Here is a 20,122-nt window from a genome sequence, read left to right on the forward strand (position 1 = left end):
TCTTGAGCTCTGGGCCTGGGCGCTATCCCTGAGCAAGTCAGCTCAAAGCTACTGCTCTACCCCTTGAGCCACAGAGCCACTTCTCTGGTCTTCTGGTGATTAATTGGAGATAAGAGTGTCTCACAGGACATTTTTGACATTTTGACATTTTAGTACCGGAATTGGCTTTGAACAGTGATCCTTAGATGTCAGCCTTCTGAGTAGCTAGGATTATAGGCATGAGCCACCACGCTCAGTGAAATTGTATTTTTTTTGAGTGTAACTTTTAAGAAAGGTAGTGATAGAATATGCTAAATTTGGATATTCTAAGAATGCATGCTTCCATTTCGGTGATGTATTTTTTTAAGATTAGCACTGTTAGCTTTACTATTTATAAAGAAGACATAAGGATGTATATTCATAGATAAAATTCACTAGGGCTATTCTGAAGTAAGGGTGAATAGTTATCTTAATTTTAACATCTTCAGTTTATACAAGAGGATTTGTTAATTCTTCTGGAACAAACAGATCTATCCTAAGTCCTAAACAACATTTTTTGAGACAGTCTCACTATATTTAGTCCAGGCTGGCCTGGAACTTGCAGTGTTCCTACCTCTGCTTCCCAAGTGCTGAGATTACATGTGTACACTACTATGTCCAGATCTGAGTGACTTCTTTCTTGTTATATATTGTGTTTTTGGTGGTGGGACCTTGTGCATATTAGGTTAACACTTTACCCTCAGCCACAAGTGATTCTTCAGTGAACTGTCAAGTATTTAGGAAAAATGCATATGATGGTTATGATGGCATCTTTGGATTCCAACAGGAGTCTTCAATGTATGTTACATCTTCTTTTCAGCTGCACATCTGAGCATCTCTCTTCACCTCCCCTACAGGGCAGTATAAAAGCCTTGGACTACAAAGGCTGACAATCCATAAAGAATAGTCTTGCCATTGGACTTGTTCCGAACACTAGATCATTGCATGTTCGTTCTTTCCACTGGCGAAGTATACACGCTTGTGCTTTGTGTCTTAGAAAGTAACACTGGCTAGAAAATATGTGAAAGCTAGATTTAGCTTAGAAACATATAAGTAAATACACTGTGGTATGCAAGTATGTGCAAATGTATTAACTAAAATATAGTAAGTTCAAGGGAGAACTCAAATAGTGTAATTCCTTAGAAAACCAAAGTCAAAGTTCAACAAAATAAAATACCAGGAAAGGGGTACTTGAAAGGGGTAGTGTTGCCTTTGGGGAAAAGGGTAGATAAATGAAGACAGGAAGAATACAGTCAAGAAATCAATGTATAACCTCCCAAGTAAGACTGCGGGAGCTGAGCCAGGTGCAGTAGCTCAGGCCTGTAATACTAGCTACTCAGGAGGCTGAGATCTGAGAATCGTGGTTCAAAGCCAGCCTGGGTACAATAAAATCTATGAGCCTTTTTTTTTTTTTGCCAGTCTTGGGGCTTTAATTCAGAGTTCCAGTCCCATGACTGATATAAAAAAAAAAGAAGAAAGAAAGAAAAAAAGTGAGGCATGGTGGCTCACACCTGTAATCTTAGCTACTCAGGAGGCTGAGATCTGAGGAACGTGGTTCAAAGCCAGCCCAGGCACTAGAGACCATGAGACTCTTATCTCTAATTAAGCACCAGAAAACCAGGAGTGGTGCTATGGCTTAAGGGGTAGGGTGGTACCCTTGAGCTCAAGATCTCAGGGACAGTGCCCAGGCCCAGAATTCCAAGCCCCCATGACCAACAACAACAAAAAAACACTAAGAATGAGGGAAGGGGTGGCTAGAGGGGGGATGGGTGAGAATGTTGAAAGGGGTGACATGGATCAAGGTGCACTGTACTCATACACTGCTTTGTTAAATGACAACTTCTTTGTACAACCAGTTGAAGATAATATTTTTAAGTTGTTCAGTTTCCAAAGCACTTTCACTTTATTGTTGCCATACTCTCTTCCTCCTTCCCTGATCCTGCAATGTCCTGTCCCATTTTTGGCAGAGTTGCCAGTTCCTGGTCATCCTGATGGTCACTTCCACAATACCTCATAAATTTTACCCAGTCACCACATGCTCTTGCACAAACCCCTCACAGCCAAATGCAATACACTTATCACTCAATTGTGGCCGTGATCTACATTTCACACTCCAGTCCAAACCCTTAAAAACAAGAACCTTGTTTCAGTCTGGATTCCCGGTGTCTAGCAGAGCCAAGCACATGACAGGCGCTGAATGCCTGCTTGCTGAATAAAATAGTGACAAAGTCATTTTAAAAGTGTGAGTCTGGGGGACTGGGAGTTTGGCCTAGTGGTTAAAGTGCTTGCCTAGCATGCATGAAGACCCTGGTTCAATTCCTCAGTACCACATACATAGAAAAAAGCAGGAAGTGGTGCTGGGGCTCAAGTGGTAGAGCTCTAGCCTTGAGAAAGTCCAAGGACAGTGCTCAGGCCCTGAGCTCAAGGCCAGGACTGGCAAAAAAAAAAAAAAAAAAGTGTGAGTCTGGGGGGTGGGAGAGGGAAATGGGGACAACATGAGAAGGGGTAGCAATGATTGTTAAGTAATGCACCTTCTATCTGGCAAATACAATGTAACCCTTCTATTACTTACAATATAAAATATATACAATATAAAATATACAATAAAAATTTTAAAAAAAATGTGAGTCTGGGGCTAGGAGTTTGGCCTAGGGGTAGAGTGCTTGCCTACATACACGAAGATCGGGGTTCGGTTCCTGGGTACCAGATACACAGAAAAAGCCAGAAGTGGTGCTGGGGCTCAAGTGGTAGAGCACTAGACTTGAGAAAGCCCAAGGACGGTGCCCAGGCCTTGAGTTCAAGCCCCACGACCGACAAAAATTTAAAAAAAAAAAGAAAAGAAAGAGAAAGAAAAAGAAAAAAGAGGTCACCGTGTATGGTGGTTCATCCAAGGCCCGTGGCCAGCAGCCGTGCCTTTACAGCGCGGGCCAGATCCACTCGCCCGGCCTCCTTGTCCCAGGCCCAGCCCAAACTATCTGCGGGACAGCGGAGCTGGGGTCCAGCCACGGGGTCCGGCGATCGCAGCTGCGGTAGCCCTCGCGGGCAGTGAAGGCCCCGCCAGGCCAGCAGGGTGCAGCCCAGCCGCCGGCAGCCCTCGGGCCCGGCCCGCTCCACCCGCGGCGTGGCCCGGCCCCGGTGTCATGGCAACAGGTAAGCAGTGCACAGCCCCGCCCAGCAGCGCGCTGCCGCTGCGTTTGTGCGCGTGCGCCCAGCGGTCCGCCGCCTCCGGGCTGAGCGCCTGTGGAACCCGGCGCGAGACGGGCTGCGGCCTCGCGTTCAGGTGCTTGGGTGGCTGACAGTGTGTTAGAGAAGGCTGGGGACGCAGCGGAGGTCGGTGCAGGGGTCCCGCACCCGGGACATCGGGGGCTTGGGGTCGTTTCACCGCGTACCAGGAAAGGGAGCGTGTGGCCTGCTCTCCTCTGCGGAGGAGGCGATGACCATGGTAATTAACCCCCGTCCGGGGCGCGCTGTTCGGCCTCAGGGGTGGGGGCGTCCCCCGCGGCAGCCTGGCCTCGTGAAGGGCCCATCCAGCCCTGCGCCCGCCCAAGAAACAGGGCTGAGCCCTCTCTCTGCAAAGTGGCAGGTTTTTGACGCTTAGTTCTGTTGAGCACCGAAAACGCGGGAAACAAGACTCAGGAGGCTGACGTCTGAGGAGAGCAGGTTCGTAGCCAGCCGGGGCAGACAGGCTCGGGAGACTCTTACCAGCTCACCAGCCAAAGGCCAGGCTGGAGGCGGAGCTCAGGTGGCGAGCGCCAGCTGTGATTGAAAGAGCCGAGCGGGAGCGCTAGGATCCGCGTCTCACCCCCACCCCCCGGGGCGGGATTCTTTGCAGACTATGGAGTAGAAAGTGAGCCCTGGTCCCACCACTGCACAGCCGTTTGTCCAAACCCACCTGCTCCTCAAGCTCTCATCCCGGAGTATGTGACCTCCTCCTCCTCACGCTTCTTTCCAAACCCGCTGTGTGCTTGATGGCCCCGCCCCAAGTCCCAAGGGAGGCACCACTGTCCGCTAAAGTAAGTACGAGTTTGCTGAGCAGTCAAGTCACATCTCACACTCAACCCACATTCTTCTAGAAGCATCCTGTACCTGGCTCATCCTGGACTGTTGCTCTTCTTAAGACTCAGTTTAGAAGGATCTCTTCTTTCCTTCCTTTTTTTTTTGGGGGGGGGGGGGGGGCTTGGGGTTTGAACTCGGCCTAGGCGATGTCCCTGAGCTCTTCAGCCCAAGGCTACCACCCTACCCTTGAGCCAAGCCCCACTTCCCGTTTTCTAGGGGTTAATTGAGTCTCAGGTCCTTTTGTATCTGGGCTGGCTTTGAACCTTGATCCTCAGATTTCAGCCTCCTGAGTAGCTAGGATTATAGGCATGAGCTACCAGCGCCCAGCAGGACCTCTTGTTTCTTGTAGCTCCTTAAGCACCTATCCCAACCCTCGCTCCTCCTCACTTAAGGCACCTTAATTGTCTGTTTTGCCTCGGAAAGCCTCCCTCCTTATCCATTAGACTACAATACAAAACTGTGCTGGGTACATTTGTGGTCCTTCCAGTTCCTCCTGGTACTAAGTATAAAGAAAAGTACTTTTTTTTAAAATTTTTGCTGTACCACGGCTTGAACTTAGAGCTTTATGATTGTTAAGCTAATATTTCTTTTTTCCTTTTTTTCCTTGTTTGGTAGTAATAGGGTTTGAACTCAGACCCTTCTGTTTGTTTGGCTTGCTCATCTTGGCTTATTTGACTGGTGCTCTATCACTCAAGCCATATCTCCAACCCAGCTTTTTTGCTATTTATTTTGGAGATGGAGTCTTGCAGACATTTTGCCCAGGATGACTTTGAATCATGATCCTCTGGATCTCGGCTTCCTGAGTAGCTAGAGTGACAGGTATGAGTCACTGGCTCCCTCTTCAGCTAAGTATTTTTTTTTCCTTTATGCAGAGGCATTCCTGGGTTAACTCATCTGCTTAATACTGCCAGTATTCATCAGGGACCCACAGAATTGAAGCCCTTAAAAGTTAATGGCTTCCTTTTGCTGCTTGGATTAAAGTCCAGTGTCTTAGTTAACAGAGGCTATGGGCCAGAGTTGTCTCAAAGGTATTTCAGACTGAACTCTCTCACTATCCTGGTTACCTATGAATTAATCACACTGATTGGTTTGGATTTGTTGTTTGTTTTGGTCCTTCAACTGTCCCTGTTTTTTGTAACCTCAGTGCTTTTGAACAGGCTGTTTGTCCTAGTAGAAATTCCCTATCTTTCAGTCTCATTCCTTAGAGATCCTTCCTTGCTGTCCCTTCCTTGTCCTGTGCTGTCATAATGTCCATGAACTCCAAGGAAACTTCTTTCCCAGAATAGTTGATCAGCAAATGTGTTTGTGACCCAGTCATTTTCTCACTGGACTCTGAACATCATAACAACCAGATGTGCTTTGTGGTCTGTCTCATACAGAGCCAGATACACAGCAGCTATCTGTGAATATTTGTTGAATGAATGAAGGTGGTATCTTAAAATTGAGAAAAGCAGGCATTCATGTTTTCCTTCAAAACCTAAGTCCTGAATGGCATCTGAATTGCAATTCATTCATTCCATAAATATTTATTTATCCCTTTGGTATGCCAGATATTGGTCAAGAGAAAAGAATTTGGTGGTGAACTCTGTGTGGTGGTGATGGTGGTTCTTGTTTTTTGATTCTGGGGGTTGAACTGAGGGCTTCACACTCTAGAATGGCTTTTTTGGGCAAGACTACTTCATCTATGCCTTGCCTTCTGACTTTTCATTGGTTAACTGGAGATGAGTCTCTCAGATGTGTGTACTAGGTTGGTTTAGTACCTATATCCTCAGATCTCAGTCTCCTGAGTAGCTAGGATTACAGGCATGAGCCACCACTGCCCTGCTAGGGAGGTTTTCTTGAGCAGAGGCCACAACTTACACCCTTAAGTTACATGAAGGCCTGCAAGAAGAAGGAGTGCACCAGGAGGACCTTGGGAAGTTTGGGAACTAGAAAGAAGGCCCCATGTAGGTAGAGCTGAGTGGTCTTCCTTATGGAGTCTGAGGAGTTTAAGTTGGGAGCTCTGTGTTCTGAAACCAGAAACAGCCAAAAGCCACAGAATACACTCAGCTTCCCTGTAATAGTTTCCTAAAAGAATTATAGAAGTATAATTAATATGCAATGAATTTCTTATGTTTAACATTTTCAAATGCAAGCAAGCTGGTTATACCTGAAATCCTAGCTTTTTTTTTTTGTCAGTCCTGGGGCTTGAACTCAGGGCCTCAGCACTGTCCTTGGGCTTTCTCAAGACTACAGCTCTACCACTTGAGCCATAGCACCACTTCTGCCTTTTTTTTTTCTATGTATGTGGTACCGAGAAATTGAACCCGTGTCTTCGTGTATGCTAGACAAGCACTCTACCACTAGGCCAAACTCCCAGCCCCTAATCCTAGATTATTGAAAGGTAGTTTGAAGCCAGCCTGGTCAGGAAAGTAGGAAAACTCCAATTACTTACCAAAAAGCTGGATGTGAGCTGTGACTCAAGTGGTAAAGCACTAGCTTTGAGCAAAAAAGCTATCACCAAGACTCTTGAGTTCAAGTCTCAGTACTGGCACAAAAACAAAAAACCTTAATCTGTCATTTGTATTATGGACTATCAGACCCTTCTAGTTATTTTGACTTCTTTGTCAACACTGAATTTTTTCATGTTGGGGGTTTCCTTCTTATATTGAATAAGGAAACGAGGAAAATGATGTCAACGTTGTAGAAATGAATGTTCTCACTCATATCTGCCCTTGTGTTTGAAAGCCAGGTAAAGGGAAGAAAGGAAAAGGCCAAGGAAAGTCTCGCGGGAAGAAGCAGAAGAAGCCCGAGGTGGACATCCTTAGCCCGGCAGCCATGTTGAACCTCTATTACATTGCCCACAATGTGGCCGACTGCCTGTACCTGAGGGGCTTCCCCTGGCCAGGTGCGCCCAAAGGGAAAAAGGGCAAAAACAAGACTTAAGCGATGGAAGTGGAGAGTATCTTATTACAGAACATCAGTGAGAGAAATCAGGACAACACAGTGACTGTAGGCAAAATAGACTTTACTGGGGACACCAAGAAATGCGTGGCCGTGTCCTTCTCTGTAGTAAATGATGGTAAATGTGTTTCCCTTCCTTGGCTAAGCCGGCTGTGGTTAGCCATTTTTAAGAACACTTAAGGGAGGGAAAAGCCTGAGTGATTCTTACAACAGTATGGTAGAAGTGATAGTACTTAAAAACTCACTAAGCCATAATTCTGGACCAGAATTAAATCTTGCTCTCAAAAAGAAATTCTAATTTGCATAGCATGTCTTCTTTCACAAAAAGGAGTTCATTATTTATAGAAGACCTGGCCAAAAAAAGCACATGCTTTCTTATGAATATCCTCTCCTAGGCACTGTTCCCTTTTTTTCCCCCCCACTAACAGGACATGACACCCAAGCTCTCTTGGCTTTCTTCTTTTTAAATTGTTCGTATTAAGGAGTTGTACAAGGGGTTACAATTCTGCAAGTCAGATTATGAACACAATACTTGTTAGTGTCACCCCTTTCTTCATTCTCCCCCAACTTCCCCCCATCCCTAACTACAAGTTACCATAGTTCATTTTTTACACAGTATACAGTAAATATAATGACTCCATTTGCCTATACTTGCTGTCCCCCCTCTATCTAAGCCCCTCAAAAATATGTTTCCATTTCCTGGTATTTGTTTTGATGAAAAGTGCTTTAGTTGTTCAGAAAAGTTATGCCTTTGGATTTCTCCTCCTTCAGTCAATTTGTGTGTAAATGCATTGAGTCCTGTTATCATGCATAGTTGTATTTTTTTTTTTTTTGCCATTTCTGGGGCATGAACTCAGGGTCTGGGCACTGTCCTTGGGCTTTCTCAAGACTAGCACTCTACCACTTGAGCCACAACACCATTTCCGGCTTTTTTCTATGTATGTGGTACCAAGGAATTGAACCCAGGTCTTTGTGCATGCTAGGCAAGCACTCTTACCACAGGATAAACCCCCAGCCTAATAGTTGTATTTTAGATCTAGCTTCCACATAAGAGAGAAAATATGTGCCATTTATCACTCTAAGCCTGGGTTACTTCATTTAACATGATTTATTCTAGGGCTATCCATTCCCCTGAAAATGATGTAATATTCTAATGGATGAGTAAAATTCCATTGTGTATATGTGCCACCTTTCTTGAGCCACTTATGTATTTTAAGGTATCTAAGCTATTTCCATACTTGGGTTATTATGAATATTAGGAATATTATAAACATGCATATGCATGTTTGTTGTTGTTTGCCTTTTGATTTTTTTTTACCATATCCTGACTTAATATGTTCTGGGGAGATGCTTAATTGTGGTATGGCTGGGTCATAGGTAAGTTCTACATTTAGCTTTTGAGGAATCTCTAAAACCACCTTCCAGAGTAGTTATATTAGTTTTTATTCCCATCAGCAGTGTAATCAGGTTCCTTTTTCACCAGTCCTTACCAGCATTTATTATTTGAATAGTTGTTAGAATTCTTTTTTTTTTTTGACAGTCCTGGGGCTTGATGCAGGGCCTGAGCACTGTCCTTGGACACTTTTTGCCCAAGGCTAGTGCTCTGCCACTTGAGCCACAGCACTACTTCCAGCTTTTTCTGTATTTGGTACGAAGGAATCTAACTTGGGGCTTCATGAACCTAGGCAAGCACTCTGACCATTAGGCTACACTCCCATCCCTTGTTTGAATTCTTGATGCTGGGGTAAGATGGAATCTCATTGTTGTTTTGATTTGCATTTCCTTTATGGCCAGGGATGTTGAGCATTTTTTCCTAAGTTTATTGCTATTCTTATTCTTTCTATCTTTCTTTCTTTCTTTTTTTGTCCAGTCCTCTGAGCCTCTTTGAGCTCAAGGTTTGAGCCAAAGTGCCACTTCCTTTTTTTTAGTAGGTCAATTGAAGAATCTCACTGAGACTTTTCTGCCCTGGTTGGCTTCAGACCATGATTCTCACATCCTAAGTCTCCTAAATAACTAGAATTACAGGTGTGAGCTCTTCAGCTCAAGGCTACCACCCTACCCCGAACCATAGCCATTTTTCTAGTGATTAATTGGAGATAACAGTCTCAGTTTGTCTTTCGTGCCGGGGCTGGCTTTGAACCCCAATTCTCAGATCTCAGCCTTCTGAGTAGCTAGAATTACAGGGGTGAGCTACCACATCCGGCTCAGTTTCTGTTCTTTATTTATTTATTTTGCTAGTCCTGGGTCTTGAACTCAGGGCCTAAGTGCTGTTCTTGGGCTTTCTCAAGGCTAGAATTGTACCAATTGAGCCACAGCACCATTTCTGGTTTTTTCTATGTAGGTGGTACCAAGGAATCGAACCCAGGTTTTCGTGCATGCTAGGCAAGCACTCTACCACTAGGCCAAACTCTTAGGCCCGCCCCCCCTTTTTTTTGAGGCTATGTTAAATGGTTTCCTGGTTTCCCTCTGACTATACATTGTTGGTATGCAGGGAAGCTACTGAATCTTTTGGGATTTGTATCCAAGTACTTTGCCAAAGTTATTGATCAGTTCTAAAAGTTTGAGGGTGTCATCTGCAAACAGGGATATTTTGATTTCTCCTCTCCTATTTGAATCCCCTCTATGACTTTCTCTTGCCTTATTACTCTAGTAAAGAATTCCAGTTTTATACTAAAAAAGGAATGAAGAGATTGGCCATTCTTGCCTCGTTCCTGATTTTGGAGGAAATTGTTTTAGCTTATTTACCATTTAGTTCTGTTTTATAGGGCCTTTTTTATGTTGAGATACGTTTCTTCTATTACTAGTTTCTCTAAAGCTTTTACCATAAACAGATGTTGGATTGTATCAGGCTTTTTCTACATCTGTTGAGCTGTTCCTTGTGATTCTTGACTTTTGCTCTGTTAATATATATTATGTTTATTGATTTATATTAAACCAGCCTTGCATCTCTGGGATAAAGTTGACTTGGTTATAATGTATATTCTTTTGATTAGTTGTCCAATTCTGTTAGCAAGTATTTTATTAAGGAACTTTGTGTCTGTGTTCATCAAAGTAATTAGTCTGTAGATTCTCCTTTTATATTGTTGTTGATCCTCAGATCTTTGACGAGTACTGGTGGTAGTTCTTCTTTAAAGGTCTTCTAGAATTCAGCTGTAAATCCATCCAGAACGGGACTTCTTATTGGGAGACTATTACTTCCCAATCTCATTGCTTGTTATGGGTTACTTTATTTTATCTTCTTAGTTCAGCTTAGGCATCTCATTTGAGTATAGGTTTTGAAAATAGTACCTCATAATCTTTTGGATTTCTTGGATGTTATATTTTCTTTTTTTATATTTAATAATAGAAGTTTTAGTTGAGATTATTTGAGCAATTTTTCTTGTTGTTGTTTTTTTTTTTTTTTTTGTGGGTCATGGAGCTTGAACTCTGGGTCCAGGACTGGGTCCAGGACATTGTCCTGTTTTCTAGAGGTTAATTGGAGATAAGAGTCTCCAACCTAGGGTGGCTTTGAACCATGATCCTCAGATGTCAGCCTCCTGAGTAGCTAGGATTACAGCCATGAACCACAATGCCCAGCTCAGTTCCCCCCCCCCCTCTCTCTCTCTCTCTCTCTCTCTCTCTCTCTCTCTCTCTCTCTCTCTCTCTCTCTTTCTCTCTTTCTTTTTTTTTTTTTTTTGCCAGTCCTAGGCTTGAGCTCAGGGCCTGAGCACTGTCCTTGGGCTTTCTCAAGGCTAGAGCTCTACCTCTTGAGCCTCAGCACCACTTCCGGCTTTTTTCTATGTATGTGGTACCGAGGAATCGAACCCAGGTCTTTGTGCATGCTAGGCAAGCACTTTAACCAGTAGGCCAAACTCCTGGCCCTCTTTCTTTCTTTCTTTTGCTAGTCCTGGGGCTTGAACTTAAAGCCTTAGTGCTATCCTTGAGCTTCTTTATAATCAAAGGATGGCACTGTACCACTTGAGCCCTAGCACCACTTCTGACTTTTTCTGAGTAGTTTATTGGAGATGAGTTTTGCAGACTTTACTGCCTGGGTTGACTTTGAGCCATGATCCTCAGATCTCAGCCTCCCAAGTAGCTAGGATTACAGGCGTGAGCCACCAGTGCCCAGGCTACCTGTGAAGTGCAATCTCAGCCTCCTGACTAACCAGGATTACTAGTGCCTGGCTTCCTCTTGTTTGTATAGAAATTATTTTGTTTTTGTAGTATTCCCACCATATCACCAATGGAAACTAAGACTGTCATGAATGCTTGCAGCCATGTTAATGTGTAGCTAGAAGATCTGACAGTACACAGTTGCTGAGTACAGGGACAGGGAGAAAATCAGGCATATTAATCAACTTTCTGTCACTCTGACACAATGCTGAGGAAAAGAAAGGAGGAGCCCGAGCTTGGTGGTTCACATCTGGGATCCTAGCTACTGAGCCAACCTGGGCAAGAAGCCTCTAAGATATTTGTCTTCAGAAAGCAGCAAAAGGCCAGAAGTAGAGGTGTGGCTCAAGTGATAGAATGCCAGTGTTGAACTAAAAGGTCAAGCCCTAGTATCAGTATAAAAAGGAGAAAGGAAGAAGGAAGGAAGGAAAGAAGGAAGAAAGGAGAAAAACAAAGAAAGGGTTTCTCAACTCATGATTTTAGCCACCACCTCTGGAACGATGCAGCTTGCTGGAGCAGAAGAAAAGAAAGAACTTGCATATGGGGTCTTTAAGTTCCCACTTGGAAGTGACACAGTTCTCCTACTAGCCAAGGTGGTCATGTGGCTATGCTTATTTCTGAGGGAGGCAAGAACTGTACTGTCATACCATTTCCTAAAGGAGAGCTTGAAATAGTGGTAGAATAACAGGAATAACTGCCACAGCTGGGCATTGCCTTTTCTAGTGAAAGGAGATCCAGAAGACAATAAAGGAACAGGCTAAGTATGGTGGCACACATCTTTAATTCTAGCACCCAGAAAGTTGAGGCAGGAGAATTATTAAGTTTGAGGGCCAGCCTGACTACCTAATGAGACTGTCTCAAAACAAAAGGGACTGGGGCAGGAGTTTGGCCTAGCAGGGCATGCACCAAGCCCTGGGTTCAATTCCTTGTATACCACATAAACAGAAAAAGCCAGAAGTTGTGCTGTGGTTTAAGTGGTAGAGTGCTAGCCTTGAGCAAAAAGCTCAGGGACAGTATCCAGGCCCTGAGTTCAAGCTCCAGGACTGGCAAAAAAAAAAAAGGCTGTGCATTGGTGGCTCATATCCACCAGTCCTAGCTACTTAAGACGCTGAGATCTAAGGATAACAATCAAACTATTCAGTAAAGTCTATGAGACTGTTCTCTCCAATTTACCAAAAAGCTAGAAGTAGCATTGTGGCTCAAATGATGAGTAGAGCACTAGCAAAGAAAGCAAAAGGGACAGTGTCCAGGCACTGAGTTGATGTGTGTGTGTGTGTGGCAAACAAACAAAAAAAGAGGCTGAGGGATAAGGAGCACCAGAGTTAAGTGAAGACAGCCATATAGGCTTCCCTGACTACCGTCCTCAAATTTCTTCATCTCTGCACTAAGATTTCTGTATTACCTGTCTAGGAACCCAAAGCTTTGAGGATATCTGAGCAAAGCACACAAACTTTTCTTACCACTGGCCACATTTTCTTCTGCCGTTTTAACTCTTAAAGAGATTGCCCTAGCCAGCGGAGATTCATGCCTGTAACCCTAGCTACTTGAGAGGCTGAGATCTGATGATCAAAAGCCTGGGCACAAAAGGCCCTGAGACTCTTTATCTCCTGTTAACCTCTAGAAACGAGAAGTGGGGCTTGACTCAAGGGTAGGGTGGTAGCCTTGAGCTGAAGAGCTCAGGGACAGTGCCCAGGCCAAGTTCAAGCCCCATGACCCACCCAAAAAAAAAAAAAAGCAGAAGAAGAAGAAGAAGAAGAAGAAGAAGAAGAAGAAGAAGAAGAAGAAGAAGAAGAAGAAGAAGGAGGAAGAAGGAGGAAGAAGAGGAAGGAAGAAGGAGGAGGAGGAGGAGGAGAAGGAAAAGGAAAAGAAAAAAAGAGATTGCTCAAATAAGATAACTGTCTCAAAATACATTGGTGCCAGAATTATCAAAATGTATACAGGACACATGGGTGTAATCTCAGCTATGTAGGAGGGGCCAGAGAGTTGCTGTCCAAGGCTGTCTAAAGCAAATAAATGTAAAACCCTATCTGAAGAAAACAAAACAAAGGACAGGGGCAAGGCTTAAGTAGTAGATCACCTCCCTGGCAAGCACAAGGTCTTGAGTTCAAATCTCAGTACTGCAAAAACAACAATGGAAAAAACAAAACAAAACACCCAGAATTCAGCACCCTGGTGTATACCCAGGTGTATATATATATATATATATATATATATATATATATATATATATATATTTGCCAGTCCTGCAGCTTGAACTCAGGGCTTGGGCACTGTCCTTGGACACATTTTGCTAAAGGCTAGTGCCACTTGAGCCATAGTGCCACTTCTGGCTTTTTCTATGTATGTAGTACCGAGGAATTGAATCCAGAGCTTCATGCATGCGAGGTGAGCACTCTACCACTAGGCCACACTCCCAGTCCCTATATTCTCAATTTTTTTTTTTTTTTTTTGTGGGTCGTGGGCCTTGAATTCTGGGCCTGGGCATTTTCCCTGAGCTCTTCAGCTCAAGGCTTCCGCCCTACCCCTGGAGCCATACACTACTTCCCACTCCAACATTTCCTCTTTTTAAATGCGACTTGAATTCAGGGTCTGGACACTGTCCCTTAGGTTTTATTTTTTTCCTCAAAACTAACTTTGAAACTCAGCCTCACTTATAGTTTGGAGATAAATGTCTCAGCATCTTTCCTACCTGGGCTGGCTCTGAACTGCAATCTTCCGTTCTCAGCTCCTGAGTAGCCAGGATTATAGGTGTGAGCTACCAGCACCCCCCAGAATCTGACACTCCTATGGAAAATTACAGATAAAACTTCTGTAGGCTACGTTCTGAATGTGACCCTCATCGCCCACATTGATGTATAGTAACTTAGTTTCTAGGTGTATATGTAGTGTCCTCCTTAATAGGGTAATCGTATTAAATAAATAGTATCTCAGTCAATAGCAGGGTGCAGTGGCAGGTGCCTGTCATCCCAGCTGTGACAGGAAACCTCAACTGGATCATGGATCAGGTGCACACCTTCCAGGAAGCAAGACCCTATCTCAAAAGCAGAACCTCTGTCTAGCAAGTGCGAGGCTTTGAGTTCATGCCCCAGTGCCATGAAAAACAAATGATCAAAACATTTTAAAAATAATATTCAAAGAAGAAATGAACTGAAGCGCTTGTAACTTCTGGGTCAACAAGGGACTGCAGTCGTTTGATCATGAAGTCATCTCAGCTCCCTCAAGGTTGTGAGTTTTGTTCTCATAAGAGACAAAGATAAGTACCAAAACTTGCTTTGTTTAAAACCACTCTTGTTCACATGGTAACAGTCCATCAGTTCCAAAATATACAAAAGGAGCTACAGCCCCATGAAGAGGTTACCTCGACAACTGGTGTATAGAGTATACATTTTTAAAGGCATGTAGGAGGATTTAATTTCACTTTCTTCCAGAAAGTCTGGGTAGGATGAGTCAAGAATTTTAGAAAATGGTGGCTGGGGCTGGGAGTTTGGCCTAGCAGTAGAGTGCTTGCCTAGTGTGCAGAAAGACGTGGGTTCGATTCCTCGGTACCACATAGAAAAAGCCAGAAGTGGTGCTGTGGCTCAAGTGGTAGAGCTCAGCCTTGAGAAAGCCCAAGGACAGTGCTCAGCCCCTAAGTTGAAGCCCCAGGACTGGCAAAAAAAAAAAAAAATGGTGTCCAAGTTTGGGGTAATCACAGTGTCAACTGGAAGTGATCATGACAAAGCTACTGGCTTGCTAGGTATGGCTCAAGTGGTAGAGTACTTGCAAGCACAAGGTCCTGAGTTCAAATCCTAGTGCCTCTAGAAAGAAAATAAAAGTGTGTCCATTAGAAATCATTTCATTGGGGGTTGGGGATTTAGCTCAGCAGAAGAGCCCTTGCCTGGCAAGTGCAAGGCCTTGAATTCAGTCCCCAGCTCCGGAAAAAAGAAAGAAATCACTTCATTGAAATAGTGCTCTCTCATCAGAAATTCTACAAAAGATATTCTTGTGTAGGAGATAGGCAAGATTAAGTATGAACATTCAAAGAGAGGAACTATAGATTTCCTAACCTTTATGAAATTTATAGACATGGAAGATTTTAAGAAATAAGTTTGCTGGGAAGTGGGGTTTGGCCTTAAGCTGAAGAGCTCAGGGACAGCACCCAGGCTGAGTTCAAGCCCATGACCTACGGGGGGAAAAAAAAAGTTTGCTTTGAAAGGCGTCTACTGCTGGGTGTTATGGCTCACACCTGTAATCCTAGCTACTCAGGAGACTGAGATCTGAGAATCAGGGTTCAAAGCCAGACCATTTAACCCCCAGAAAACCAGACGTGGCGCTGTGGCTCAAGAGGTTGGGCGGTAACCTTGAGCTGAAGGACTCAGGGACAACACCCAGGCCCAGAGTCCAAGACCGAAGACCAACAAAAAAAGAAAAAGATGTCTACTATTATATTTAGTAAACTTTCTGGTGTGGAATATACAGAAACTACTAGGAATTTGAAAAGGAGAGAGCATTTCCATCTTCATCCAAGGTGGTAGATTTCTTTTCAACCTGGTTCCAGGAGAACCAAAAAGACTGTCTTTGTTGAGTGTTTATGAAACAGCCCTGATTTTGGAAAGGTCAAAGGGTGCCAGCCTCCTCTGGACCGCTCAGGACAGTGAGCACTCCAGAGCAACTGTGTGTCCTGGGTCCTCACGCAAGGTATGGTTTCCCCGGATAATGGTGTTGACTTCCTCCTGACTGCACTGAATGTCACAAGACCCTGTCTAAAAAATATCTAAAGCAAAAAATGTTGGTGTGGTATCTAAAAAAATATCTAAAGCAAAAAAGGTGGTGTGGCTCAAGTGGTACAGTATCTAGCTTAGTAAGTCAAAGGCCCCGAGTTCAACCCCCAGTACCAATGGGGGAAAAAGAAAGAAGAAATATAGATGCATCTTATTGGTGTCCCAGTTGGGGAACCAATTTAAATGCAAGTGTTCCCCAGACCTCTGCTGTCCCCTGAAATGTCTTCCTAAGACAATCACTTCATCTGGATGGCTGACTAGTTCTGATTCACTGAGTCTGGCCCAGGAATGGTCACTGAAGGTATGAAAATGATGCAGAACCACCCCAACTGGCTCCAGAGTGTTTTCAGAGGCTGAAGTTGTACAGCCAGAGGGAGACCTAAGGAGGGAAGCTTCTGTACACAGATTCTTCCTTCCGATCCATTTTCCAGCCCACGGTACCTAACAGCAACTAATGAAGTGAAAGTCCAGGTAGTGTAGCTTTCCACTGGCTGAAGACACAATGGGCTGTTGAAGTGCCTGAGAGTGAGTGACTCTTATTTTGCCATTTTGGTTCTCATACCCATGCCAACAGGAGGGGAGAGAAAAGGGAAGGAGGGAGAAGGTGTCTGCCCCTCCCCCACACTCTGGTGCTCCTGTATTAAGCCTGCTATTTATCTCTATGACCTAAATCACCGCACACAGGCAGGTACCAGAGCTAGGAACAAAGAAGCCAGAGCCTGGTTTAAGGATCCAAACCACCCAGTCAAAGCTGCTCAGCTATCCTGCCTGTCTCCATTCCCATAAAGTGGGAAATGTGTCTTTCCACAAAAACAAGAAATCAAATGTGGTGGTGCCTATCTTAGGAGAATGATATAGTAGGATCTGAGTTCCAGACGTGCCTGGGCTGCATAGCAAGAGTCTAGCTACAAAAAACACTGGGCCTTTCTCCATCTATCCTTCTGCCTCCCCAGCCAGTTTTTGTTGCTTCATCACGTGATCCTGCTTCATATGGCATGCCGTCTCCTCTAAGGAACAATAACAAATGGTCTGATCAACTAACCACACCTGAATAAAGGCAAAGTCCTGGGATTCATTTAAAGCATGGGAGAGTCGGGGAGGGGAAGGGGGGTTCACACAGTAATCCTGGTTTTTCAGGAAGCTGAGATTTGAGGGTTGTAGTTCAAGGTCAGATGAGGAAGATAAATCTGAAGGACTCTCCAGTTAACCAGCAAAAAGCTGGAAGTAGCACTGTGGCTTAAATGGTAGAGCTCCAGTCTTGAGCAAAAAAGCCAAAGGAGCATCAGACCTTGAGTTCAAGCTCCTGTACCAAGTACGCACAACCATGGGAGAGAGGAAAGAGAAGCATTGAGGCACTCCTGCCACCAGGGCCTCCACCCTTCACCCTCTTAGCATGTACTGTGCTGTCACCTGTATTCCATTAACGCTAAGATTCCTCTACTTCCTGCCTTTCCTGGCCTTGCCCTAAAAACCAGAAGGCCAGATCTGTCCTGGTTGTTCTGGGACCAGGTTAAGGTCATGACCTATTTCACCTTTCTTCCTCTGGTATCCATGCCACTCTGAGAAGCACTGTCAACCTCAGAACCTTCCCAACCACAGAGGGTGGAAATCTCTTCCTGTGGCATTCACTTGGTTCAGTCCAAGGTTTTGGCAGGCTCCCTGGGGAGGAGGCAGCTGAGTCCCAACCCCGGAAGAGGCCAGGCTGCACTGGTCTTCCATTACCAGCGCACAGGCCAGGCAGGCACCACATCTCACCTTCCTCTTTCCCCCACCTACACCGATGATTTCCACAACGCGGGTCAGCTGGGTTTTCTGCATTTTATGGTCTTAATCTTAGCTGACCATTTTTTATTGGCAGCATTGGTAATAGATGGCAGAGAGTATGGCAACACTAACCAAAGTCACAGAGTCTGTGCCATGGCTGGTGTTTTCATCACAGTGCACACATCCACACAGGAGTTGTCTGGAACGGGGGCGAGAGCCCTGGGAAGGAAAAGGCTGGAAGAAGGAAGGAAGGGAAAGAGATATGGGTTAAGAGAAGTAGTAGCCAGGCTTGGGACTTCCCCCTGAACCTACAAGACACAGCTCCTCCCAGAGTCTGAGAAGGGCGTGGCCAGATGTGTGAGGTCTGGGGGTTGGAGGCTATGGGTGAAAGAAGGGAAGAAATCGTCAGTGCCCAAGAGCAGGTAAGCCTAACCCACAGGCGTCACAAGGGGATGGAAGAGATCCTGACTCTATGAGGGGCTCTGCAGGCTCTCTAGAATCTCCGGTTAATGGCCTCCAGGATGGGCTAGGGATCGAGTGTCCCAGGCTATATGATTCTGTTCCCACTCCACAGTGACTTGGACCTTCTCTTGGACTCCCGATGAGAAGGTAGGTGGTGGCTCCCCTCAAGGTAACTGGAGGGCACCCCCACTCATGAGGCTCATCCCTGGAGTCCTAGCTACTTAGGCTGAGGTCTGAAAGGCAAGAAAGTCTCTGAGTTCAAGGTGTAGGACACACACACACACACACACACACACACACACACACACACACAATGCTCATGACAGCAACTAACTCCCTCAATGAAATAGGTGATTCCTGGCATTCAAGGATGGGAAGTGCCTGCATTAGAGAAGGAAGAACTACTCTGTGGGCAGCAGAGGCTCAGAAAGAGATTGGAGTCCTCGGTGAAAAACAGTTGACAAAATGGTTTTCAAAGATTCTCCCAAAATGTTGGCAAATAGTCTAGATGTTTCATCCCTTGGACTGTGGGTGCTGGTGGCTCACACTTGAAATCCTGGCTACTCAGGAGGCTGAGATCTGTTGCGGCAGGAAAATACGGAGACTTATCTCCAACTAGCCACCCCAAATCCAGAAGTAGAGCTGTGGCTCAGTTGATAGAGCACCAGCCAGCCTTGGGCAAAAAAGCTCAGGGACCGTGTCCAGGCCCCAAACCGGCCACACGCACATACAACACTGCCGGGAGTGGACTGTGGCTCAAGAGGAAGAGCACCAGCCTCGAGGGAAAAAATGAACAGAGAGCGCTAAGCCTTGAGTTTAAGCCCTAATACTATCACGAGGGCGGGGAGTGCCTAAGCCTTCTTCCTTCCCTTCTTCAGAGACGCTTCCTCTCGGAGGGGCCTAATCACTCAGCTGTGAACTGGAAGCATGTTCAAGCCACGTGACTCTCCTGGAAACACCTTCCCTGGGCACCTGCTGCTCTCACCCCATGCAATTTGAATCAGGTCCTGCCCTGAAGAAAAACCATCTGTACTGATCCTTCGTCCTCTTGGAAGTAGAGACGTTCCCTCTGGTGGTGAGGAGTAGTGGGCTAGCACGCTTGCCAGCCTGGTGGTGACATAGCAGCCTCAGCTGCCTGGGTTTTATAACCTGCCATGCATTTTTGGCAGAGGGGCCTAATTTTTCTCTTAATTATAAAAACAATTAGGGACATTTAGAAAGTATAGAAAAGAAAAGCAGCACATACACACAAACCTATAATCCTATAATCTCACCACACAGAGGCAGTCCCTATTAACATTTTGATATATTTCCTTCCTAGCTTTTAAATGCATTTTTTATAGCTGAGATCATACTGTATACAAAATTTCATGCTCTAGATTTTTTTATTTTTTTACTAATTACAGTATTTTCCCATGTTAAAAACATTCATTTTTCCATATTGGTTTTTTATTAGGCAATACATGCTCACTAAAGCAAATTAAAATAATTCAGAAATATATAAAGGAAAAAAGTCAATTTTTCTTCTTCTGCAGTCGATGTGCTTACAAGGAATGTGCTACCACACCCACTTGTTTCAGAGGCAGGGTCTCATTAACTTTTTCCCAGCAACTTCTTACTTGCAATTCTGTCTCTATCTCAGAAGTAGTTGGCAGTACAGATGGGTGCCACTACACCCAGCAACTGATTACTTCTTTTGTTTTTAGTGATAATAGAAATTTATTTCTCATAAGTTGGAAGCTAGGAAGCCAAAGGTCAAAGTGCAGGAAAATTCAGAGCAGTTAAACTGGTTTCCAAAAGGATGCCATCTTTGTGCAATTTCACCTGTAGGATAAAACCTGTGTTTTCATCTTGAAGACTGGGAGACAAAAGAGATAATTAGCTGTCTTCAGTCTGCTTTTATGAAGACAAGTGTCTTTTTTTTTTTAACCAGTCCTGGGGCCTGAACTTGAACTCAGGATCTGAACACT

At 44.7% G+C, this 20,122-nt stretch overlaps 1 protein-coding gene across 5 annotated transcripts; it reads left to right on the forward strand.

The window, feature by feature from the left end:
* The first annotated feature begins 3,214 nt into the window (after positions 1–3,214).
* On the forward strand, positions 3,215–19,378 carry Smkr1 (small lysine rich protein 1). 5 transcript variants are annotated; one of them, XM_090332388.1, is made up of 3 exons: positions 3,215–3,298; positions 3,851–4,031; positions 6,802–7,309. In XM_090332388.1, exons 2-3 carry the CDS (start codon positions 3,987–3,989, stop codon positions 6,997–6,999), a joined length of 243 nt encoding a protein of 80 aa, XP_090188514.1. In that variant the 5' UTR covers positions 3,215–3,298; positions 3,851–3,986; the 3' UTR covers positions 7,000–7,309. The 5 variants fall into 5 exon arrangements, 3 of the variants coding, with proteins under 3 accessions (XP_090188514.1, XP_090188513.1, XP_090188516.1); XR_016535441.1 differs by lacking the exons at positions 3,215–3,298; positions 6,802–7,309 and adding exons at positions 3,376–3,460; positions 19,031–19,378; XR_016535440.1 differs by lacking the exon at positions 3,215–3,298 and adding an exon at positions 3,376–3,460 and having other exon boundaries at positions 6,806–6,897.
* The last annotated feature ends 744 nt before the right edge of the window (positions 19,379–20,122 follow it).

This window comes from Megascapheus bottae, chromosome 5 (genome assembly GCF_031878675.1).
Source record: "Megascapheus bottae isolate mThoBot1 chromosome 5, mThoBot2.hap1, whole genome shotgun sequence".
NCBI classification, from domain to species: Eukaryota; Metazoa; Chordata; class Mammalia; order Rodentia; family Geomyidae; genus Megascapheus; species Megascapheus bottae.